At 40.9% G+C, this 26,571-nt stretch overlaps 1 protein-coding gene across 1 annotated transcript; it reads left to right on the top strand.

The window, feature by feature from the left end:
* Positions 1-7,391: 7,391 nt before the first annotated feature.
* Positions 7,392-26,571, top strand: LOC140492299 (uncharacterized). The gene is made up of 4 exons (XM_072591251.1): positions 7,392-9,912; positions 22,578-22,743; positions 22,835-25,276; positions 25,607-26,571. Exons 1-3 carry the CDS (start codon positions 7,513-7,515, stop codon positions 25,243-25,245), a joined length of 4,977 nt encoding a protein of 1,658 aa, XP_072447352.1. The 5' UTR covers positions 7,392-7,512; the 3' UTR covers positions 25,246-25,276; positions 25,607-26,571.

Genomic DNA, 26,571 nt, shown 5'->3' with positions numbered 1-26,571 from the left:
TCGCAGCAATCATTGGACATTGTTTCACCAACAATGCGTTTAGGGAGGAAGTTCCAAGATTTTGACCCAGATGCAATAAAGATGCGCTGAAATAGTTACAAGTGAAATGATTGCGAGTCGATTGATTTGGCAATGATTGCTATATGCGCACAGGACACATTCAGATCATTTTACACATGGTCTTGCAATTGTCACTGTTGCAGCTGTCCTGCAGCAGCTTGGTAAGCAGCAGCATGTTCTGGAGCAGAATTCATCAGTATTTTTGCTGGAATGTTGTCAGGGTACAATGCCTTCGCAATGTTCAGTGCCTCCATAAGTTTCTTAGTACTACGTGAAGTGAATTGAAATGGCTGTAGCCTGACATCTGTGACTGTTTGGATATCTGCAGGTGGTTGAGCTGAATCATACATTCGGCACTTCTGGAGGAAAATTGTTGTAAAGCTTCAGACTCCTCTTTTGCAGTGATATCCTGCGTCTCCTATTATCAATGAGCATTGACATAATGATATTTGTGGAACCTCCTCTGCCTTGAAACGGTTCGTCATCGTATACCTCCATTCAGAATTTCAAGTGGGAAGACCACAGACGGTTTCGTTCTGATTCAGATCTTCTGGACTTTCTTAACCTGAACTGCTGCAGCTTGCTGTTTGGTAACAAGCGTTGTTGCTTCATCATTTTGTTGCCTCACCAAGTTTGTAGGATTAGATAGAGTAAACAATGAGAGCCCTTTTCCTCGAATGGTGATGGCAAGCACGAGGGGACATAGGTGTAAATTGAGGGGTGTCAGATGTCAGAGGCAAGTTCTTTACTCAGAGAGTAGTAAGGGCATGGAATGTCCTGCCTGCAACTCACCAACTTTCAGGGCATTTACATCGTTATTGGATAAACATATGGATGATAATGGAATAGTGTAAGTTAGATGGGCTTCTGATTGATTCCTCAGGTTGACGCAACATCAAGAACCGAAGGGCCTGTACTACGCTGTATTGTTCTATGTTCTATGTTCGATGTTGACACTTCACTTTTGGGTATGTTTGCTGCTATTCATGGTATGTCCTACATTTTGCATTGAAACTGGATTGATCCCCAACCTTAAAGGTTGACTGGGCAGTATGCACATTGAACCGAAAGCTATGATAGCAGTAAAAGGTTTACACGTTAATTTTCCAATTTCTCCAACATTGACTTTTAAGATCGAAGAACTTCAACCATTTTCCACAATCCAGAATCTAATAAATTACGTTCATATTATTTAGGGCAATGGTTCCATAACTGTAAGCGTCGCCAAAACTATACAGTTCAATCTGTTGTCAGTTTTGCTTCAACATATGGTTTCATCGATAGCTTCCCATATGAAAGCATTTTATAACATGGGAGAGTAGCTCACAAGTCTGCCTCTAATATTCACTAGAATTTTGACTGATAATATAATCTATCAAACTAGGATTTAACGTCGCTTATTATCATGTTTTTAGACCTGATAACACCAGGTTTTTAGACCTAGTGTTTTAGTGATACCAGAGGGTCTTCAGCCATACAATGAGTATGCAGAAGCTGAGATTGTTCCTCTTAGACATCACTGAACAGATATCTATCGGTTAGAGAAAAAAAGTTCCTTGTTAAATCTTTTATGTGTACCAGATATGTCTATATCTCGCCCCTTCGAATTTAGCTGTTGTAGTACCTACAAGACGTAATGTAACTCTTTGTTAGGATTTCCTTACCAAAATCTTCCAAACATGTGACCTCAACGAGTCAGAAAATAAGGGCAGCAAATAAATGGTTAAACCACCATCTGCAATTTATTCACTAAGCCACACACAATCCTGATTTGGAATTTGAGTGCTAGTTCTTCACAGTTCCTATGTTAATATCCCGGAAATCCATTGCTAAAAGCACTGCGGGTCTACTAAAAATGATGGACTGCCACTTTTCAAAAATGCAATTTAGCATCAGCTTCTCAAGAGTACGAAAAGTGAGCAAAAGTGTTGGCCTTGCCTGAGATGCCAACATCTCATAAAAGAGTGCAAAGTCAATGTTTTTATCCCGTCCACTGCCCCCGTCCCCCGCCCCCCGCTCCCCCCCCCCACCCCCCTGTCTGGAAATGTCTATTTCAATACATTCCTGCCATTGTCGCAAATCTCGTTTTCGATATGCTTACAGCCATGCATATCTCAAACGAATATCAAGATTTGTTCACTCATCAGACCTGTGCTTGCTAATATAAATGGCACTCAGTGGACCAGTACGTCGATGTAAAAATTTTCTATGCTTCTTCAAATGTTTCAAAAGCCTTGTATCCCTCTATATTCATAAACACTTCTAGGACCATAGCCTTTCGCAGTGTCTACACTGCTCCAATTACGGTGAGTTATTCATCCTGGATTTTAATTGCTCCATCAGTGGATGACTTATTGCACGTGCCTTGGACCTCGCTTGCTTAATATTTCAGAATCATTTGGGGTAAATCTTAAAACTTGACTTTTTTGCACGCTTTTGGCAATTTGGTATATTATGTACTGACGTGATTAGTTGGTGGTTTGTTTTTATGCTTGCTTTTGATAATTGTCCTTGTGAGATGCATGCCATGATTGTCTACCGTAACTAGGAAAAAGTAAATGCAAATTGCTGGTTTTATAAAATTGCATGTTAAATTTTGATATTGTGCTGCTCACCTGTGCTTATTAAACTAAAGAATGCTCCATAGTCAGTTCCATCAGCACGCCAGTAAGTTATGCAGAATGAAAAATAATGCGTTGGATTCACTCAAAAGGAATGGCGGTATTTGAAATGAGAGTAAGAAAGTTGATGTTTCGAATTGTGTTTCTGAACACAACAGGTTCCCATGCAAGTTCACGACACGAAATATTAACCCGATGGATATCCCCGACCCCTTCCCCACAACCGTTGTTAGGGCTGTTGTGTGTTTTCATCATGTTCTGTTTTATTTCATATCAGGAGCTCCAGATCTCGAATTTTAATTTTGACTCAGTGATATGGCATGGATCTATTGCCTAGGAGTATTTAGAGAGCAGAGTTGCAGATAACATTTTACACTTGGTGTCTACCCTCACGTTAATTTTTATGCAAATATGTTAATTCTTTAAATATATTGGCAAATGCATTCCTGACGTAACCCAACAGCAAAATAATTATTCAGCCCGTCAGCATGATCGTTCGGGTGATCTGCAAATTGTATCAGTGACCAACAATTGAAACCGAATCACAATATGCTGTATGTTACTGGGAATAGCGTCAGGTTACAGTAGGCATTTGAGTCCTGGGCTATCATGAATTATTTGGAACAAAACAGCAAATGTTGGAGAAATGCAGCAGGTCTGGCAGCCTCTGTGCAGAAAAAAACACTCAACACTTTTTCTGAACTCGAAGCATTAATTGTTTTCTCTCCACAAATGCTACCAGGTCTGCGGAATTTTTAAGGTTTTTTTTTTGTTTCAGGTCTCCAGCATCCACAGTTCTTTGTTCTGCTTTGCGTATTAATTGGATATACGATTCTAAGGAGAATCAGCCTTTCTGCTGCTAAAGAACGTTATTCCGATTTTACAAAGAATACTAAATAAAAGGGCCATTACTTGTGTTTGTAAAAGATTTTTGAATTGCACATGCACCGTCCTTTCATTTTGTGCAATTGCAATAAATCCTGAAACAACATACCGTTCAGGACAAATGCTGCAGTTATTGTTTGAGGCTGTTCGTGTCGCTGTCTACCAATAAGAAACTGAAACGCTGCCCTGCGTCTACAGTGCCTTTTTCTCCAGCTAAAGGATCACGGCGAAGAAGCGACAAGACCAACAGTGTCCGCCTATGTGTCGTGCAACCATGAACTGCCAATCTCCTCCGGGCTGTGTTTCGTTTACTTCCTCTTTTACATACTAAAGTATTGACATGCATCCGTAACATTGTCCTGTAAGAGACAAGATAAGGTAATCGACTTGTCGATCTATTTTACAGCAACATCCACCTGGGAGCAATGGCAATAATGAGTGGGCTTGTGTCGGACCTCTTTACGAGGTCTTTGATCGGTTCCCGAGCAGCAGGAATACAAGCCCTTTGTTGAGAATATCGCCGAGTATTTGAGACCAAATATGTGGGAATTATCCACGCGGACATCTCGGCTGGCCTTTGATGAAATAAGTCAATACATTGAGGTTAATTTTGGAAATCTGAGTTGTGTTTGCTAATTAACCGCTGAGAGTCGTAATGGGGAGACATTTGTGTGGAGGTAATCGCAGTCCGCAAACCCAATGCTCTGGGGACGTGGGTTCGAATCCCACAGCGGGAGGTGAGTTTTGAATTTAAAGTTGACGTGAAGTCGAGAGCTGCCTGATGTTAGGTTGGTGTACAAACCCATTCCTTAGAGGGGAGGCAAACTACTGATCATGGCTGCTGCATGTGACTCCAGATGTACAGCAATGTGGTTAGCAATATGGTTAGCAATTTATGTGGATGGACCATAAATGCTGACCAAGCTGATGAAGTCCTCGTCCAGCAAAGCAACAAAAACAAATAAAACGGATTGAGGCTAGAGTCCTAAAGTTGCTGCGGTAGGAAAGAGTGACAGAGATGATTCCTGAAGAAGGGCTCATGCCCGAAACGTCGATTCTCCTGATCCTTGGATGCTGCCTGACATGCTGTGCTTTTCCAGCAACACATTTTCAACTCTGATCTCCAGCATCTGCAGTCCTCACTTTCTCCAAGAGAGACAAAGTGTCTGTTTCGGGCATCAGACATTCAAATTCTCCAATATTTCGCCCATAGCCTTGGATGTTACGACGTCCACGTGTTCATCTAAATAGTTGTCTTTTGAGGTTTCCTGTTTTCACCACCGTTTAAGACAGTGAAGTCAAGATGTCCACAACTCCCTCGTTGAAGAAGAAAAATCCTTATATCAGTTCTAAATGTCCTGATCCTTATGTTAATATTACGTCGTTTTGATTATTGAACCCTCTAAGTAGGGGAAACGTTTCTCTCTACCTTGGCTTTTATTGTCCCTCAGAACGTTGTACCCGGAATCAATCACAGTTTATCTCGTCTTTTTTTCGTAGCTGAATCTCTTCTGTCAAGCCAACATTCTGGCGAATGTTTTTTTTTCACTCCACCTTGTATAATCAAATCTTTCTTATGTGTTGCCGACCAGAATTGCACACAGTGCTCCTGCCGTGACCAAACTTACGTTGCAGCCAGCTCAAACATAGTTACGTTGCTCTTGCATTCAGGCAGAGTGACCAGGGGAAAGAGTTACGCGCCGTTGGAACCGTTCTCTGTGTTTGCTAATACAATTGGGTAATTATTTCAAAATACCCCTTGCTGCAGGGCTAATATTATATGTAGACAATTTCCAAATGAAGACTTCAGTTGCAGCCGAGCCATTCAATTAAGCTATTGAAAGAGCGCAAGACCAGATGCCAGTCCTAACATAATCAATACTTCTTAGGTCTTTCCTAAGAGATGGTTTGGAGTCCCATTGCGACTGTGGTGGTATTAAAATTCGATAAAAATCTGATCTCAACAACTAGTCGAATGGGGATGTAATTAATTCTGCGATATTATTACTTCAATGGCATGAAGTTACAAAGTGTCGATGTATAAAGAGATCTGGGTATCCTCATCATTGTGTCACTGAAATCTAACATACAGGTGCAGAAGCTGCTAGGAAGGCTAACCGTATATTAATCTTGAATTCAAGAGGATTTGTGTTTATAGATAATCGAGTGCTGGTTCAATTTTGTAGAAGATAGCTTCCACGGTAGAGGCAGTATTTTACATAGTTCCTGAAGAACGTTATCGTTGACACAGAGGGAGCCCAGAACAGGTTCACCAGACTTGATCCTCTGATGGAGTGACTGTCCTATGAAGAACATTGGGCAAATTGAAGGTGTATTCTCTAGGGTTTAGAAGAAGTGATCTCATTGAAACCTGCAGCATAATTAAGGGGAAGGACAAAATAGATTTAGGTTTTGTTTAGATTTTATTGTCACGTGCACATAAATACAAATATAACCGAATATATTGAAAAGTTTTCAATGTCGCCACACACAATGGTCCATCTTAGGTAGAAGTATCTCGATACAAAAAGTTAAATACAATGTAGAAAGATATAACGAACAAAGTTAAAAGTTAAATATTAAAGTCACTACATCACAGATGGAGGAGAAATGATTCCCTTGGGTGGGGATCCTAGTCCCACCAGGGACACTTAAAAATAAGGAATGCCCACGTTGTACTACGGTGAGGAGATTTTTTGATTAAATATTTGTAAACCCTTGGAAATCCCAACACAGAGTGCTGTAGAAACTCAATATTCAAGTATGGTTTAACTATGTTGAAAACATCTGTTGAAACTTTTCTAGCAACAACGGGGTAGAGATTAGTGGGGATAGATAATGAAAGACATTAAAGTATTAGATTAGTAATGATCGCGTTAAATAATATGAAAGGCTGAATGGCCTACTGCTGCTCCCATGTTTCTCAGTCCGATCACTGAAAATACAACATTGCGCGTGCTGTGCGTTCCATGGACTGCGTTCTCTTTTGGGAAATCTTCTACTGTAATCTGCTACCAGTGGCCTCATCTTTGCTGTCCACGTTTGTCCACCATCGATGCCGATCGTTGCGATTTTACATCGATATGTCGATCTACGTCTCTTCCTTCGAATTCTTAGACAAAACCTAACATTTAAACCATTGAGGATTCGTCACTCACTTTATCGGATTCGTTTTCGTTTCAAAAGCTATTACTTCCCCTTGTGCGTTTTTATGATGACGGGCCGAGATTCTCGCATTCTTACTCTTTTCCTGTTTCCGTTCAACTCATCTGTTCATTCTTAACCTTACGAATATAAACTTCACCCAAGCCGCACTTCAACATCTGCGGCTTCATGAGCATGATTCATAATTTGCGTTTACTTATGCGATGTTAAAACATGATTTTCCTTAATCAAGTAAATTATTTCCAATAGTAGATTGCGGTATAGAACATTCGAGTTCAGTGGTGCTTCAATCTTGGAGCTATTCAGATGGTGTTGGTCTAGATATCGGGCCATTTTCGCAGTGTTTAATAGCTGTATAGTCCGATTTGAGATGCTTCAGAAAGTCACTCACTAAAAGCCTGCAAACACCAAGGATTTGGGCCGATGTGATGATGTTCAGTTTGTTATCTTTATCAAAGAATATCAAAGGATGTTCTGGATATTTTTAATTGCACACCCAAAAATTGACAAGATCGCTGGAAGGTCTAGCTTTAAGAATAGTTGCAGTTATTGGGCGAAACTCCTCGTGTCGCTGTCGACCAATAAGAAATCGAGACGTTGGAAGAGATCGACCGCCTCCTCCGAGACAAACAGAACCTGACGCGCAGTCGGTGTCTGCGTTTCTCGTGTACGGACACGGTCAGAAAAGCTCTCCAGGTGATATCCTTAACGTTGCTCAGTTCAAAAATAGGATATTGATATAGAGCTAGTTATTTTTTTCTGTCAGAATTGACACAACAATATGACAATGGCGGCTATTCTGATGAGCCGAGTGTCCACCATTTTTTTGCTATGCATTTCTGACCTGGTTTCCGAACAACTTCGCTACTCGATTCCCGAGGAAGTGGAACGTGGAACCTTTGTTGGCAACGCCGCTGAAGATCTAGGATTAAAGGTTTGGGAGTTACCGACTCGCAAATTGCTGCTGATTTCTGATTACTCGAAGAAATACATGGAGGTAAATGTAGAAGATGGTTTCCTGTTTGTTAATGAAAGAATCGACAGAGAACAGCTTTGTAGCAAAACCGCTGCATGTTCTCTCTCTTTCCAAATCACGCTCCATGATCCTTTGGAAATGTATCCCGTTGAAGTGGAGATACTAGACGTAAATGATAATTCACCCATCTTTTCGAGGAAGGAATTCGATTTGCAAATCAATGAGTTAAATGCGCCGGGCGCTCGCTTCCCTCTCGAGAGCGCGCGTGATCTGGACGTGGGTACAAATACAATCAACACTTACCAGATCAGTCCGAACGAGCACTTTGGTATTAAAATGCAGACAAGAAGAGGGGGGAATAAAAATGTCGAGCTGGTACTAAAGAAGTCTTTGGACCGTGAACAACAGTCAATGTTTACCCTGGTATTGACAGCCATCGATGGTGGGATTCCGCAGAGATCCGGTACAGCGCGGATCATCATTAATGTCATTGACGCAAATGACAACACTCCCGTATTCGATCATGAAACCTACAGGGCGTCAGCGGTAGAAAACATTGCGAATGGCACTTTAGTGCTAAGAGTTCATGCTGCTGATATTGATGAAGGGACAAACGCGGAGATAACATATTCTTTCACTCATCACGTTTCCCAGAATCTTCGTGATTCGTTCAAATTGGATCCTGTGTCTGGAGAAATCAGAGTTCGAGGTGTACTAGATTTTGAAGAAACAAATGTTTATGAATTTGACGTCCAAGCAATGAACTCCGCTCCACCTGGATTGTCAACTCTTGCAAATGTTGTCATTGATGTCATTGACACTAATGATAATAGACCTGTGTTGCAAGTAACGATGGTGTCCAGTGCTGTGCGGGAAGATGCTTCTTCGGGAATTAGTATAGCACTGATCAGCGTCACGGATCGCGATTCTGGCGAATATGGGGAAGTTCATTGTCAGATCCCAGAGAATATTCCCTTCAAGATTGAAAAATCTTTGAAGGGCCTCTACAAGTTGATTACCAATGGCTTTCTGGATCATGAGATTACCCCACTGTACAACATCTCCATTTCAGCCTGGGACGGTGGATTTCCTCCTCTTTCAGCAAGTACATTCATTGTGGTTTCAGTAATTGATGTCAATGATAATTCACCAAGATTTACACAGTCGACATATAACGTGTATCTGATGGAGAATAACGTACCCGGTGCTTCTATATTTACTGTTAGTGCAAATGATGCTGATTTGAATCAGAATGCGGAAGTCTCTTATTCCATTGTCGACAATCGACAGAAAGACGAAATACCTTCCTCTGCGTACTTTACGATTAACTCCAAAAATGGGAACATATACGCGCTTCGCTCCTTCGACTACGAGCAACAGAAACGTTTCCAGGTGAAAGTTCAAGCTCAGGATGCCGGGTCGCCTCCATTGAGCAGCACTGCCTTTGTGAATGTTATTGTTTTGGATCAAAATGACAATATACCCATTATTGTTTCACCTCTAACATGGAACAACTCAGCAACAGTGGAGGTAATACCCCATTCAACACATCCAGGATATCTGGTCACCAAGGTAATTGCCACGGATGAAGACTCTGGTCAGAACGCAAGGCTTTCCTACGAGTTATTGGAAACCACTGATCCTAGTCTCCTTACTGTTGGACATCTCTCCGGAGAAATTAGAGCAACGCGAGCATTTAGTGATCGAGATGTCTTTGCCGTGCGCGTGGTCCTCTGCGTGAAGGACAATGGACAGCCGAGCCTTTCCAGCAGCGCCACAATATCCTTTATCGTAATGTCCAATGTTACTGAGAAATCATTTGAACAACGTGATGAACCCAGACACTCGGAATTTTTTTCAGGTATAAATAGTTATCTAATCATAATTTTCGGATCAACGACATTTTTGTTTCTCATAATGATATTATTTTTGCTCACCCTGAAGTGCAGACAAGATAGAAATACTGCTGAACTTTATAGCTCTGCAGTCTGTTGTTGTAATGGGAGAAATTCGAATGATGGCATCAATCGGACACCAACAGGAAGGGATCCTTTGAATTATAGCGGGGCAGTTCAGACCGGAAGTTATCATTACAGTGTGTGCTTGTCACCGGAATCATCGAAGAGTGACTTTCTGTTTTTAAAACCTTGTCATTCTACGTTGCCTTTCAACGATCGGAGTGTTCGTGACAGCAACGCAAGAAACTAACTACGACAACAAACTATTCTTTCTGTGGCAGGTAATTCTTGATGAATAGTTACGTATTATGTTTTCAAGTATAGAGTCAGAGTCACTGGTATACAGACAGGATTTTCATATTAATATTGGAAAGCTTATTGCACAAGTTTCTCATTCCTGTTGCCATCATGCCTGAGGTTCTATAATAGTTATCCTTGTTGAATAATCTAATTTTTTTCTGCTTTGAAAATATTTCTTTACCTGAAAGTTATTTAAATTTTTGTTCCCTTCCCCCAACCATCCTTTTAATGTTTCTGTTTTGATAACTGATGTTTAAAAGTTTCAGAAGGCCAATGTTCTAACGGTATCGAAAACCATTTACTTTGAACAGCTTGTATTTCTCTTCTCTTTGAAGACCGGAGGGCACCTTCATTTCAACGAATTGCAGGAAAGAAGGCATTAATTTTGGACTTGAGAGTGCTCTGTGAAACAATGATCAGAGAACGATATGTTAAAGTGTCAACTGTGGTTAATTTCACAGGATTCTTACCAGATTATCCCTCCAACGTCTGTCCGTTGTGCGCAACACGCTCAATGCACTGCATGGCTGGTTATCCTTTGATGGACTCATGCTCCCCCACACAGCATATTCGGCGATAGTTCACAATTAGCCACTTTCGTATCTTGGAGGAATATTTGAATAGCCTCTAATTTAGAAGATTCAAATCACAATCCAAAGATTCTAAACATAAAATGCAAGCTGTATGTCGCGTTTAATTGAAATTGCGAGCTATACTGTTCGTGATGCGCAGCTCTGGGTCACAAAAATACTTGGCATTCATTCAAAAGGAAATCATATTTATGATCTCATATATATCAAACCTTTCCTATGACACTGTTTCAAAGATTAGTTGAGTGTCCTTGTCACTATTCATCCCGACCTCAGTAAAACGCTGATTAACTTTCTCTTGCCCCGTAGCTGTTTGTAGGATGGTAGAATCATAGAACCGGATATACAGAAGAGGCCATTCAGCCATCGAATCTATCCCGCCAAAAAATATGCTAAATCTACACTCGGTCCACTTTCCAGCAATAGACCCTGAACTTTGAATGTTATGATACTTCAAATGTTCATCCAAGTACTGTTTTAAATGTTGTGAGATTACCGTCGAAAGTTAACCTCGCAAGCAATTGATGTCAAAATTTGACAAAATGTTATTTTCATTTGAAAGATTCGGCGTGAGCCGAAAAACTCTTTTAGGGACCCTGAATCAGAGGAATGTATTGTGAAATCACAATTTCTTCTTCTCTGCTTTAATTAATGTTCAATGTTATGAAGTGCTTTGGACGTTGTTAGTATTTTCCGGCTAATGTTCAATTATTAGTAAAATAGTTTGGAAATTAATTTTGAGAAGGTGAATGGTTCATGTCCGCACCACAAGAAGCATTATTTTAGAGTTTACAACCACAGTGTCCCTTATCTGTAATGCAGACCAACCACCGTTTTGGAGAGATGTTAATTGTATCTACCAATGTCTTCCTGCCGGCTTATTGATTTTTTCAGCAGGCAACTATTTTGCTCTTCTGTTAAACGAACTGAAAATGGAAGAACTGTTTCATTGCTCACAGAGAGTCTGAAAAAACATAGCGACACTTTGTAATAAGACTCGGATATTTAACACAGTACAGACTGTTTTCATCTAATAGTCAATAATAATGAATTCAGACTTTCAGCTCATGATTTTGACTGCTTGGTGGCACACACATTTAGACAGTCAGGAACTGAAGTACACTGCACTTCAAAAGCCTAATTTGAGATAAATCGTGGAACTTTTGTTTTCAAATTTCACGGTACACAACCTTAAGCTTGTTAGACGAAAGTCTCGTTGCTACCCAATTGTCCTTACACATGTGCTGTGTTGCTTCTGTCGTCGACATCTCAGGAATAAAGCTGTGCACCGAGGAATTTGAAAAAAAAACGTTTCCACGATTTACTTCACCACGGAGGTAGGGCCATTGATGAAGTAGCTGAAGGCCAGTATTGACGATTATACTGATGGCCTCTTGCCGGTTTTTTCCGGGGTGAAAATGTTTAACGCATTTCATTTAACTTTGTTCCAGCTTTCAATGAATTTCACTTGAGGATCTCTTTTGCCTAATCGCGACTGTTTTCAATTTCCATTGAGCTTCATAGTTTTATATTCGGAAAATGCAGCATTGCTATCAATCAGGGCAGTTTATTTATCTCACATTTTGAATGACGATGCTACGTCAGATTTAAACATCATTTGTAAAGATTTGCAGAGGGAGTGATGCTTGCAGAATCCTCACTGAGTACCACGCATAGATTTGCTAATGAGCAACTGTTGGTTAGTACTACGACTGATGACAGTTTCCATTACCCTGATCCTCAGTTATAGGTAGACCAACAGTGTGGGAGTTGGCTGGGTTGTGCTGCTTGTTTGAACAGAGCCCATCGAGACAATTTTTTACATAGATGTTAGCAGTGTAGACGATCTAAGGAAATTCAGGCCAGTGTGCTTATTATTTAAACAAAATATAGATGTCTTCCACGCAGGCTGAGAGTTTTGTCTGGTGCAAAACCGGTCGCGTGTCCAGTGTGCAGTTTTATTACGTAGTGTCACAAAGAGAGAATGCAATGTGTAAAATATTGCCCTGGGCAGTAGTAGTGATTTCAGCAAGATAAATGAGCAAACTTTAATTACTTACTGAATGGCTTTCACGCTGCTCATCATGGAGAATGAAAAATAAACGAAAGGAAAATAAATATTTTACTTAAATATCGCACCTTCATTTTTCAAAGTTTCTCAATATCGTTAGAGCCAAACACGAGTTTTGCTCATTTGGGAGACACTTATTGCTCGTCCCCAGTTGCCCTTGAGAAGGCGGTGGTGAACTACCTTCTTGAACTGCTGCAGTCTATGCACTGTAGGTAGGCCCACAATATCATCAAGAACAGAATTTCATGATTTTGACCCAGCGACTGCGATTGGCGACTTATTTCCAAATCAGGAAGATGAGAGCCTTGGAGAAAAAGATGCAGGCCGTGGTGTCCCCACATATCTGATGTCCTGTCCTATATGATGGAGGTTGAAGTGGGCTTGGAAGAAGCTGTATAGGGATCTAAGACGAATTTCTGATGAGTGATTGAAGTTGCAAACAAGAAGCACTGTAGTCGATCTGTGTCGACTCAGGCCCCAAAATCACCCATAACGATAATGGGCAGAGTGATGAGTGCATGTGGTGCTGTTGGATTAATTGACCACCACTATCTAGGGTTGCATTTGGCACGATTTATTTCAGTGCGGGGGGCGTGGGGGCGCAATTTGGCTGAAGATCTAAACTTTCTTGCCAAATCGCAAAAGCTTCAAGTTTTAGCTTCACCGTGCTTATAGCTCGTTCGAAGTCTGCTAATGCAACTGGTGGATTTACACAGAGAGCATATTAATTCAGGTTTTCTAATCTGAATTAATGGTAATGTATGGACGTGAGTAATTTAAAAGGCCTACAGACTGTGAAGCAACATATTGTGCTGTTTTAAATATTTACTGCTGTTGTCCCACATTACCAAATTAGTACTCATACTTTAATTCATCGACCTTTGTTCAGATAGGAAGGCAAACAGCTCAAATGATCCACTGTACCATGCACTCCATCCAATTTTCACTGGTTAATTAAGTCAAGTTCAATAGGATGGTAATCCAAGATGGAGGGCGGAAAAAAATTCAGGCTGTAACAGGCTGCTCCTTTTTTGAGGTATTTTAGTTGTTAGAGGTGATTCCCTCAAATTGCAGGAGCAGGAATTGCTGTTTTATGTGCTGTTGCGTTGCTTTGGAACTTTGCGGAAAAAAATACGTCAAAGCAACGGCACTTTTAAAAGGGAGAAGGACAGACAAAGGCAGGACATGGTGAGGTCAGTGCAGGAGAGAGAGAGAGAAAAGAAGCCAACACTGCCAACTGACACAGCAGTGAACCTGCGCAGTTACTGCCTTTGCTGCTTGAATTCATGTTTCGCTGGACATCGGAGCGCATCTGGGAAAAATAAAAAATAGCGAAATTCACAACTCATCTTGGAGGAACCTGTTTGGGAGAGGTCACAGCACAGAAACAGACAAGTGAATATTTTTCACTGTGGCCTACAGAACATCGGCGGCTGTGAGTTGATTCGTTTTTTTTCTTGATTGTATGTTTTTTTGAGATAAGTCTCTGGATTAAACTTAAAATATATGCGACAAGTATTAAGTTAACCTGGAGCAGTATGTTGTCGAGGAATAAGACTATGCTATTTTCTGGGTCTGTAGACTAGAAGAAGCAAAAATAGCCTTTAGTAGAGTGATAAGCTCTTCTTGTCAGATGTGGGAGTTTAGGAAGAGTTTACGTGTGACTGAAGATTATATCTGCAATAAATGACGTTTTTGCGTATCTTGTAAGATCGAATGATTAGTTGGAGAGACAGTTAGAAGGAATGAGGAATTTTCAAGAGCAGGGGGATGTGATGAATGGCAGTTTTCGGAAGGGAGAAACGTTGCAGATACAGTCACACAGATTGTTTAAGGAAAGGTAAGAGAGGCAGTCAGGTCGTGCAGGAGTATTCTGTGGCTGTCACCATTTCAAACGAGTATGCTGTTTTGGAAAATGTAGGGGGTGATGGATTCTCAGGGGAATGGAGCACGAACAGCCAAGTTTCTGGTATCGAGACTGGCTCTATTGCAATGAGGAGTCGTTGAGGTTCAAAAAGATCAACTGGATTAGGGGACTCTCTCGTTTGAGGCACAGTTCGACGTTTCTGTGGCCAGCAGTGAAAAAACAGATTGGTCGATTGCCTCCCTAATGTCAGGATCAAGAATGTCTCAGATAGGGTGCAGAATGTTCTCAACGGGGAGGTCATTGTACAATTGGAACCGATGACATGGGAAGGCAAAAGGAAGAGATTCTGACCGGAGAACGTAGAGAGTTAGGCAGGAATTTTTTTAAAAAGGAGATCCGCAAGAGTAGTAACACTGGATTTCTCCTGGTGTTGCGAGCTACTGAGGGTAGGAATAGGAGAATAGAGCAGATGAATGGATTGCTGAGGAGCTGGTGCATGGGAGAAAGACACATTTTTTGGTCATTGGAAAAACTTCTGGGGTAGAAGCGACCTGTACGAGAAGAATGGAATGCACCTGAATTGAAAGGGGACAAATATACTGGCAGGGAGATTTGCCATAGCTGCTCAGGAGGATTTAAAATATTAAGGTGGGGAGTGGGGCCAAGGGAGATAGTGAGGAAAGAGATCAATCTGAAACTGGTACAGTTGAGAAAAGAAGCGAGTCAAACAGTCAGGGCTGGCAGGGACAAAACAGAGAACAAGGTAAAATTGATCATTAAATTGCATTTATTTTAATGCAAGAGGCCTAACAGGGAAGGCAGATGCACTCATGGCATGGTTAAGAACTTGGGACTGGGATATCATAGCAATTACAGAAATATGGTTCAGGGATGGAAAGTACTGTCAGCTTAATGTTCCAGGATACAAATGCTACAGGACGGACATAAAGCGAGGCAAGTGAGGAAGGGTTGTGGCATTTGTGATAAGGGATAGCATTACAGCTGTACTGAGGGAAGATATTCGCGGAAATGCATCTAGGGAACTTATTTGGGTTGAACTGAGAAATAAGAAAGTGATGATCACCTTTTTGGAATTGTATTATAAAACCCCTAATAGTCAGAGGGAAATTGAAAAACAGATGTGTAAGGATATTGCAATTATCTGTACGAATAATAGTGTGGTTATAGTAGGGGATTTTAACTTTCCAAACATAAATTGCTCCTGTCATAGTGTTAAGGGCTTAGATGGAGAAGAATTTATTAAGTATATACAAGAAAAGTGTCGAATTCAATATGTGGATGTACTTCCTGGAGAAGGTGCAAAACTCGAACTACTCTTGGGAAATAAGGCAGTGCAGGTGACTGAGGTGGCAGTGGGCGAGTACTTTGGGGGCAGCGACCATAATTTTATTAGTTTAAAATAGCGATGGAAAAGGATAGACCAGATCTAAAAGTTGAAGTTCTAAATTGGAGAAAGGCTAATTTTGACAATATTTGGCAAGAACTTTCAAAAGATGATTACAGGCAGATGATCGAGGTAAACGGCCGGCTGTGAAATGGGAAGCCTTCAGAAATGAGATAATTAGAGTCCAGTGACAGTATATTCCTATCAGGGTGAAAGGAAAGGCTGGTAGGTGTAAGGAATGGTGGATGACAAAAGAAATTGATGGTTTGGTTAAGAAAAAGAAGGGAGCATATTTCAGGTATAGGCAAGACAGATCAAATGAATACTTAGAAGAGTATAAAGGCAGTTGGAGTATACTGAAGAGGGAAATCAGCAGTGCAAAAAGGGGATATGAGATAGCTTTGGTAGTAGTTTTAAAGAGAAACCAAACAGTTTAACAAATATATTAAGGACAAAAGGGCAACAACTGAGCGAATGGGGCCCCTCAAAGATCAGCAAGGCAGCCTTTGTGTGGAACCACAGGAGATGGGGGTGATAGTGAATGAATATTTTGCATCAGTGTTTACTGTGGAAAAGGACGTGAAAAGTATAGAATGCAAGGAAATAGATGGTGATATCTTGGAACATATCCATATTACAGAGGAGGAGATGCTGAATTTCTTGAAATGCATAAAAGTGGATAAATCCCAGGACCTGATGAGGTGTAACCTAGAGCTCTGTGGGAAGCTAGGGAAGTGATTGCTGGGCCTCTTACTGAGATATTTGTATAATCAATAGTCACAGTTTAGGTGCCAAAAGACTGGAGGTTGGCAAACGTGGTGCAACTGTTTAAGAAAGGTGGTAAGGACAAGTCAGGGAACTATAGACCATTGAGCTGATGTTGGTAGTGGGCAAGGTGTTGGGTGCAATCCTGAGGGATAGGCTGTACATGTATTTGGAAAGGCAAGGACCGATTAGGGATAGTCAACATGGCTTTGTGCGTTGGAAATCATATCTCACAAACATGATTGAGGTTTTTTTGACGAAGTTACAAGGAGGATTGACGGGGGCAGAGTAGGAGATGTGATCTATATAGATTTCAGTAAGACGTTCAACAAAGTTCTCCATGGGAGAGTGGAGTACAAGGTTAAATCTCATGGAATACAGGGAGAAGTAGCCATTTGGATACAGAACTGGCTAAAAGGTAGTTGTTTTCCAGACTGAAGGTCTGTGACCAGTGCAGTGCCTCAAGGATTGTTGTTGGGTCCATTAATTTTCATCACATATAAATGATTTGGATGTGACCATCAGAGGTACAGTTAGTAAGTTTGTTGATGACAGAAAAATTGGAGATGTAGTAGACAGCAAAGAAGGCTACCTCAGGTTACAACGGGATCTTGATCAGATGACCTAATGGGCTGAGAAATGGCAGATTAAGCTTAATTTAGATAAATGTGAGGTGCTGCGTTTTGGGAAATCAAATCTTAGCAGGACTTATACACTTAATGGTAAGGTCCTAGGGAGTGTTGCTGAGCAAAGAGACCTTGGAGTGCTGGCTCATTGCGTCTTGAAAGTGGAGTCACAGGCAGATAGGATAATGAAGAAGGCATTCGATATGCTTTCCTTTATTGGTCAGAGTATTGAGTACAGTAGTTGGGAGGTCATGTTGCGCCTGTACAGGACTTTGGTTAGGTTACTGTTGGATTATTGTGTGCAATTCCGGTCTCCTTCCTATTGGAAAAGTGTTGTGAAACTTGAAAGAATTCAGAAAATATTTGCAAGAATGTTGGCAGGGTTGGAGGATTTGAGCTACATGGAGAGGTTGAATAGGCTGGGGCTGTTTTCCCTGGAGTGTTGGAGGCTGAGTGGTGACCTCATGGTGGTTTACAAAATCATGAGGGGCATGGATAGGATAATAAAACAAAGTCTTTTCCCTGGGGTGGGGGAATTCTAGAACTAGAGGACATAGGTTTAGGGTGAAAGGGGAAAGATATAAAAGAGACCTAAGGGGTAACGTTTTCATGCAGAGGGTGGTACCTGTATGGAATGAGCTGCCAGAGGAAGTTGTGGCTGCTAGCACGATTGCAACATTTAAAAGACATCTGTATGGCTATATGAACAGGAAACGTTTGGCGGGATATGGGTCAGGTACTGGCAGGTGGGCCTAGATTGGGTTGGGATATCTGGTCGGCATGGACAAGTTGGACCAAAAGGTCTGTTTCCATGCTGTACATCTCTATGGCTCTATGACTAAGAGAAACTGAATCACAATATGCTGTATATTACTGGGAATATTGTCATGATTACAGTAGGCATTTATGTCCTGGACGATCATGGATTAGTTGGAATAAAACAGCAAATGTTAGAGAAACGCAGTAGGTCTGGCAGCCTCGTGAGAGAAAACACTCAACATTCTTCTGAACATGCCCCATTAATTGTTTTGTCTTCAAAAATGTTACCAGGTCTGCTAAACTTTATGATTTTTTTTTGTTTCAGTCCTCTAGCATGCACAGTTCTTTGTTTTGCTTTGCTTATTAATTGGAATTACAATTTCAAGGAGAATCAGCCTTTCTGCTACTAGGGAACGTTATACCTATGTTATATAGAATACGAAAAAATACAATGCTTTGACTTGTGTTTCTAAAGGTTTCCGGATTTGCACATGCACCGTTCTTTCATTTCATGCAGTTGCAATAAATCCTGAAACAATATTTCATTCAGGACAATTGCTGCAATTATTGTTTGAGGCTGTTCGTGTCGCTGTCTACCAATAAGAAGCTGAAACGCTGCCCTGCATCTGCAATGCCTCATTCTCCAGCTAAAGGACCACAGCGAAAAAGCGACAAGACCAACAGGGCCTGTGTATGTGCCGTGCAGCCATGAACTGCCAATTTCCTCTGGTCTCTGTTTCGTTTACTTCCTCTCTTCCATATTAAAGTAATGACATGCATCCGTACCATTATCCTGTAAGAGACAAGATAAGGTCATCGGTTTGCCGATCTATTTTACAGCAACATCTAAGTGAGAACAATGGCAATAATGAGCGGCCCGTGTCGGACCTCTTTACGGGGCTTGCCCTTTGATCGGTTCCCGAACAGAAGGAACACAAGCCCTTTGTTGAGAATATCGCTGAGTATTTGAGGCCAAGTATGTGGGAATTATCCACGCAGACATCTCGGCTGGTGTTTGATGAAAGACGTTAGTACATTGAGGTTAATTTGGAAATTTGAGTTATATTTGTTAATTAACCGCTGAGAGTCGCAATGGGAAGACATTTGTGTGGAGGTCATAGCAGTCAGAAATCTAATGCTCTGGGCACGTGGGTTCGAATCCCACAGCGGGAGGTGAGTTTTGAATTTAAAGTTGACGTGAAGTCGAGAGCTGGCCTGATGGTAGGTTGATGTACAAACCCATTCCTTACAGGGGTGGCAAACTACTGATCACATCTGCTGCATGTATGGATGGGCCATAACTGCTGACCAAGCTGATGAAGTCCTCGTCCAGCAAAGCAACAAAAAAAAGATTGATCCTAGAGTCCTAAAGTTGCTGCAGTAGGAAAGAGAGGCAGAGTGTCTGTTTCGGGCATCAGACATTCAAATTCACCAAAATCTCGCCCACAGCCTTGCATGTAACGATGTCCACGTGTTTATCTAAATAGTTGTATTTTGAGGTTTCCTGTTTTCACCACCGTTTAAGACAGTGAAGTCAAGATGTCCACAACTCCCTCGTTGAAGAAGAAAAGTCCTTAAATCAGTTCTAAATATCCTGATCCTTATGTTAATATTACGTCGTTTTGATTAAGGACCCCTCTAAATAGGGGAAATGTTTCTCTCTACCTTGGCTTTTATTGTCCCTCGGAACATGGTACGCCTCAATCTCAATACCCCTCATCCTTCTCTGCGGTAAGTGAATCAATCACAGTTTACTTCTTCGCTTTTCGTAGCTGAATTGCTGCAGTCAAGACAACACGCTCCCTTATTTAATCATATCCTTCGTACGTTGCAACCAGAATTGCACAATGCATCTGCCGTGATCAAACTCACGTTGCAATCAGCTCAAACATAGTTACCTTGCTCTTGCATTCAGACAGGGCGACCAGAGGACAGAGTTATGCAGCGCTGTATCCGTTCTCTTTCTTTGCAAATACAAGTGGATAATTATTAGAAAAAATTCCTTGCTGCAGTGCGAATATTATATGTAGACGATTTCCAAATGAAGATTTCAGTTGTAGTCTAGTCATTCAATTTACTTGTTGAAAGATCGCAAGATGCCGGTCCTAACACAATCAATGCTTCCTAGATCTTTCTTAAGAGATGGCTTGGAGTCCCATTGCGACTGTGGGTGGTATTTTAATTCAATAAACATCTTATCTCCATAACTAGTTGAATGGGGATGTAATTTAAAGTCTGTGATATTATTACTGCAATGGCATGAAGTTGCAACGTGTCAATGTATAAAGAGATGTGGGTATCCTCATCAATGTGTCACTGAAGTCTAATATACAGGTGCAGCAAGCTGCTACGAAGGCTAAACGAATATTAATCTTCAATTCAAGAGGATTAGTGTTTATAGATAATCGAGTACTGGGTCAATTTTGTAGAAGATAGCTTCCACGGCAGAGGGAGTATTTTACACAGTACCTGAAGAACGTTATTATTGAAACAGAGGGAGTCCAGCACAGGTTCATCAGACTTGTTCCTCTGATGGCCTGACTGTCCTGTGAAGAACATTGGGCAAACTGAAGGTGTATTTTCTAGGGTTTAGAAGAAGTGATCTCATTGAAACTTGCAGCATAATTAAAGGGAAGGACAAAACAGATTTAGATTTTGTTTGGATTTTATTGTCACGTGCACACAAAAACAAATGCATCCGAGTATACTGAAATGTTTTCATTGTTGCCACACGCAATGGTCCGTCTTAGTACTAGTATTTTGATACAAAAAGTTAAGAATAAGGTCAAAAGAAATATGGAACAAAGTTAAAAGTTAAATATTAAAGTCAATACATTTCAGATGCAGAAGGGATGATTCCCTTGGTTGGGGATCCTAGTGCTACCAGGGACAATTAATATAAGGAATGCCCACGTTGGACGAGGACGAGATTTTTTTGATTAAATAGTTGCACACCCTTGGAAATCCCAATACAAAGTGCTGTAGAAGCACAATCTTAAAGGATGGTTTAACTATGCTTAAAACATACTTTGATAGTTTTCTAGCTACCAACGGGGTAGAGATTTGTGAGGATAAATGATGAAAGACATTAAAGTGTTAGATTAGTAATAATCGCGTTAAATAACATGACAGCCTGGCAGGCTGAATGACCTACTCCTGCTTCCATGTTTCTAGGTCCGATCACTGAAAATGTAGCATTGCGCCTGCTGTGAGTTCCATGGACTGCGTTCTCTTTTGGAAAATCTTCTATTGTAATCTGCTACCAGTGGCCTCATCTTTGGTGTCCACGTTGTCCATCATCGAGGCCGATCGTTGCGATGTTACATCCATATGTCGGTCTACTTTCTTCCTTCGAACTCTTAGACAAAACCTAACATTTAAACCATTTAGGATTCGTCACTCATTTTAACAGATTTGTTTTCGTTTCAAAAGCTATTACTTCCCCTTGTGCGTTTTTATGATGATGGCCCGAGATCCTCACATTCTAACTCTTTTTCTCTGTTTCCGTCCAACTCATCTTTTCATTCTTAACCTCACGAATATAAATAGTACCCACGCCGCACTTCAACATCTGCGGCTTCATGAGCATGTTTCATAAATCGCATTTACTTCTGCGATGTTAAAGCATAATTTTCCTTAATCAAGTAAATTATTTTCAAAAGCAGATTGAGGTATAGAACAATCGAATTCGGCGATACTTCAATCTTTGAGCTATTCAGTTTGGTGTCGATCTAGATATCGGGGCAATTTTTGCAGTGTCTAATGACTGAACAGTGAGATTTGAGATGCTTCAAAAAGTAACTCACCAAAAGGCTGCAAACACCAACGATTTTGGTCGATGTGATGATGTTCAGTTTGTCATGTTTATCAAAGAACATGAAAGGGCACATATTTGTCTATCTCATTCCTACCATGTAACCGTATGGGTTAATTAGTTTCTCGTAATATAGACATACAGGCATTTTCTTGGTTTCAACAGAATGCAAGCAGAATATTTAAATTTTGGAGATGCGCACCTAATTATTGGGCATATACTTTCTTAGAAACGGTCAGGGTGCCGCTGTTTGATTCTGGACGAGTGGTAAAAGGTTCACCAGAAGTGTATTCCAGTAACATTCAAAATGAGGTAGCGTAGGTGAAAAGAACCAAATAAACTGATTTGTGACGCCTCCTGAGGGAGAGAAGAAAACCTGTTACCAACGTAGCGATGACTGTCAGTGCTATTTAACAAAAGAAAATTAGCGTCTCGGAAATATTGTTAGATTTTTCAAGTACTAGCGATATCTAAACACTTTTAGAATCATTAACTCGTATTTAAAACCAAGAAATACTTGTAAATTTCGTAATCTACGATTTATTAAAATTAAACCGTGGAATGACAATATAACAACTAAACATGAACAACCGTTGATGACGAGAATGATGTGATTATCAAATGACTTGGGAATCCGATACAGCACATTGAAAATGCCATTTGTGAAATGCTATTTGTCTGGATATTTTTAATTGTACACCCATAATTTGACAAGATCTCTGAAGGTCTAGCTTTAAGAATAGTTGTAGTTATTGGGCGAAACTCTTCGTGTCGCTGTCGACCAATAAGCTTTCGAGACGTTGGAAGAGATCGACCGCCTCCTCCGAGACAAACAGAACCTTACGAGCAGTTGGTGTCTGCGTTGATCGTGTGCGGTCACGGTCAGAAAAGCTCTCCAAGTGATATCCTTATTGTTGCTCAATTCAAAACTAGGATGTTGATACAGAGCTAGTTTTTTTTTCTGTTAGAATTGACGCATCAGTATGACAATGGCCACTATTCTGATGAGCCGAGTGTCCACCATTTTTTTGCTATGCATTTCTGACCTGGTGTCCGAACAACTTCGCTACTCGATTCCCGAGGAAGTGGAACGTGGAACATATGTTGGCAACGTCGCTGAAGATCTAGGATTAAAGGTTTGGGAAATAGCGAGTCGCAACTTTATTCTGATTTCTGATTACTCGAAGAAATACATGGAGGTAAATGTAGAAAATGGTTTCCTGTTTGTTAATGAAGGAATCGACAGAGAACAGCTTTGTAGCAAAATCGCTGTATGTTCTCTCTCTTTCCAAATCACGCTCGATAATCCTTTGGAAGTGTATCCCGTTGAAGTGGAGATACTAGACGTAAATGATAATTCACCCGTCTTTTCGAGGAAGGAATTCGATTTGCAAATCAATGAGTTAATTGCGCCGGGCGCTCGCTTCCCTCTCGAGAGCGCGCGTGATCTGGACGTGGGTACAAACACAATCAACACGTACCAGATCAATCCGAACGAGCACTTCATTATTAAAGTGCAGACAAGAAGAGGAGGCAGTAAACATGCCGAACTGGTATTAAAGAGGTATTTGGACCGTGAACAACAGTCAATGTTTACTCTAGTATTGACAGCCATCGATGGTGGGATTCCGCAGAGATCTGGCACAGCGCGGATCATCATTAACGTCATTGACACAAATGATAACGCACCCGTCTTCGATCATGAAACCTACAGGACGTCAGCGCTAGAAAACATCGCGAGTAGCTCTTTGGTGCTAAGAGTTCATGCTACTGATATTGATGAAGGGACAAACGCGGAGGTAGCATATTATTTCACCAATGACGTTTCCCAGAATATTCGTGATTTGTTCAAATTGGATCCTGTGTCTGGAGCAATCAGAGTTCGAGGTGTACTAGATTTTGAAGAAACAAATGTTTATGAATTTGACGTCCAAGCAATGAACTCCGCTCCACCTGGATTGTCAACTCTTGCAAACGTTGTCATCGATGTAGTTGACACGAACGATAATCGTCCTGTTTTGCAAGTTACGATGGTGTCCGGTGCTGTGCGGGAAGATGCTTCTTCGGGAATTAGTATAGCACTGATCAGCGTCACGGATCGCGATTCTGGCGAATATGGGGAAGTTCATTGCCAGATCCCAGAGAATATTCCCTTCAAGATTGAAAAATCTTTGAAGGGCAACTACAAGTTGATTACCAATGGCTTTCTGGATCATGAGATTACCCCACTGTACAACATCTCCATTTCAGCCTGGGACGGTGGATTTCCTCCTCTTTCAGCAAGTACATTCATTGTGGTTTCAGTAATTGATGTCAATGATAATTCACCAAGATTTACACAGTCGACATATAACGTGTATCTGATGGAGAATAACGTACCCGGTGCTTCTATATTTACTGTTAGTGCAAATGATGCTGATTTGAATCAGAATGCGGAAATTTCTTATTCCTTTGTCGACAATCGACAGCAAGAGGAAATAGCCTCCTCTGCGTACTTTACGATAAACTCCAAAGATGGGAACATTTACGCTCTGCGTTCCTTCGACTACGAGCAACAGAAACGTTTCCAGGTGAAAGTTCAAGCTCAGGATGCTGGGTCGCCTCCATTGAGCAGCACTGCCTTCGTGAACGTTATTATTTTGGATCAAAATGACAATGCACCCATTATTGTTTCACCTCTAACATGGAACAACTCAGCAACAGTGGAGGTAATACCCCATTCAACACATCCTGGATATCTGGTCACCAAGGTAATTGCCACGGATGAAGACTCTGGCCAGAACGCAAGGCTTTCCTACGAGTTTTTGGAAACAACTGATCCTAGTCTCATTACTGTTGGACATCTCTCGGGAGAAATTAGAGCAACGCGAGCATTCAGTGATCAAGATATCTTTGCCGTGCGCGTAGTCCTCTGCGTGAAGGACAATGGACAGCCGAGCCTTTCCAGCAGCGCCACAATATCCTTTAACGTAATGTCCAATGTTACTGAGAAATCATTTGAACAACGCGATGAACCCAGACACTCGGAATTTTTTTCAGGTATAAATAGTTATCTAATCATAATTTTCGGATCTACGTCATTTTTGTTTCTCATAATGATATTATTTTTGCTCACCCTGAAGTGCAGACAAGATAGAAATACTGCTGAACCTTTTAGCTCTGCAGTCTGTTGTAATGGGAGAAATTCGAATGATGGCATTAATCGGACACCAACAGGAAGGGATCCTTTGAATTATAGCGGGGCAGTTCAGACCGGAAGTTATCATTACAGTGTGTGCTTGTCACCGGAATCATCGAAGAGTGACTTTCTGTTTTTAAAACCTTGTCATTCTACGTTGCCTTTCAACGATCGGAGTGTTCGTGACAGCAACGCAAGAAACTAACTACGACAACAAACTATTCTTTCTGTGGCAGGTAATTCTTGATGAATAGTTACGTATTATGTTTTCAAGTATAGAGTCAGAGTCACTGGTATACAGACAGGATTTTCATATTAATATTGGAAAGCTTGTTGCACAAGTTTCTCATTCCTGTTGCCATCATGCCTGAGGTTCTATAATAGTTATCCTTGTTGAATAATCTAATTTTTTTCTGCTTTGAAAGTATTTCTTTACCTGAAAGTTATTTAAATTTTTGTTCCCTTCCCCCACCCATCCTTTTAATGTTTCTGTTTTGATAACTGCTGTTTAAAAGTTTCAGAAGGCCAATGTTCTAACGGTATCGAAAACCATTTACTTTGAACAGCTTGTATTTCTCTTCTCTTTGAAGACCGGAGGGCACCTTCATTTCAACGAATTGCAGGAAAGAAGGCATTAATTTTGGACTTGAGAGTGCTCTGTGAAACAGTGATCAGAGAACGATATGTTAAAGTGTCAACTGTGGTTAATTTCACAGGATTCTTACCAGATTATCCCTCCAACGTCTGTCCGTTGTGCGCAACACGCTCAATGCACTGCATGGCTGGTTATCCTTTGATGGACTCACGTGTTGGCCTTTGCTCCCCCACACAGCATATCCAGCGATAGTTCACAATTACCCACTTTCATATCTTGGAGGAATATTTGCGCTAGCCTCTAATTTAGAAGATTCAAATCACAATCCAAAGATTCTAAACATAAAATGCAAGCTGTATGTCGCGTTTAATTGAAATTGCGAGCTATACTGTTCGTGATGCGCAGCTCTGGGTCACAAAAATACTTGGCATTCGTTCAAAAGGAAATCATATTTATGATCTCATATATATCAAACCTTTCCTATGACACTGTTTCAAAGATTAATTGAGTGTCCTTGTTACTATTCATCCCGACCTCAGTAAAACGCTGATTAACTTTCTCTTGCCCCGTAGCTGTTTGTAGGATGGTAGAATCATAGAACCGGATATACAGAAGAGGCCATTCAGCCATCGAATCTATCCCGCCAAAAAATATGCTAAATCTACACTCGGTCCACTTTCCAGCAATAGACCCTGAACTTTGAATGTTATGATACTTCAAATGTTCATCCAAGTACTGTTTTAAATGTTGTGAGATTACCGTCGAAAGTTAACTTCGCAAGCAATTGATGTCAAAATTTGACAAAATGTTATTTTCATTTGAAGGATTCGGTGTCAGCCGAAAAACTCTTTTAGGGACCCTGAATCAGAAGAATGTATTATGAAATCACAATTTCTTCTTCTCTGCTTTAATTAATGTTTAATGTTATGAAGTGCT

Source organism: Chiloscyllium punctatum, chromosome 20, assembly GCF_047496795.1.
Source record: "Chiloscyllium punctatum isolate Juve2018m chromosome 20, sChiPun1.3, whole genome shotgun sequence".
NCBI lineage: Eukaryota > Metazoa > Chordata > Chondrichthyes > Orectolobiformes > Hemiscylliidae > Chiloscyllium > Chiloscyllium punctatum.
The sequence above is the reverse complement of the archived record's forward strand: the minus strand, read 5'-3'. Positions and strand labels throughout refer to the sequence as shown.

What these genes read in the sequence shown, in the direction of transcription:
- LOC140492299 (XM_072591251.1), top strand. Translation starts at nt 7,513, where the DNA reads ATGACAATGGCGGCTATTCTGATGAGCCGAGTGTCCACCATTTTTTTG. An exon ending in GTGACAGCAACGCAAGAAAC is followed by an intron (nt 9,913 to 22,577) that starts TAACTACGACAA and finishes TAATTTGACAAG; the next exon opens with ATCTCTGAAGGTCTAGCTTT. An exon ending in GTTGATCGTGTGCGGTCACG is followed by an intron (nt 22,744 to 22,834) that starts GTCAGAAAAGCT and finishes TCTGTTAGAATT; the next exon opens with GACGCATCAGTATGACAATG.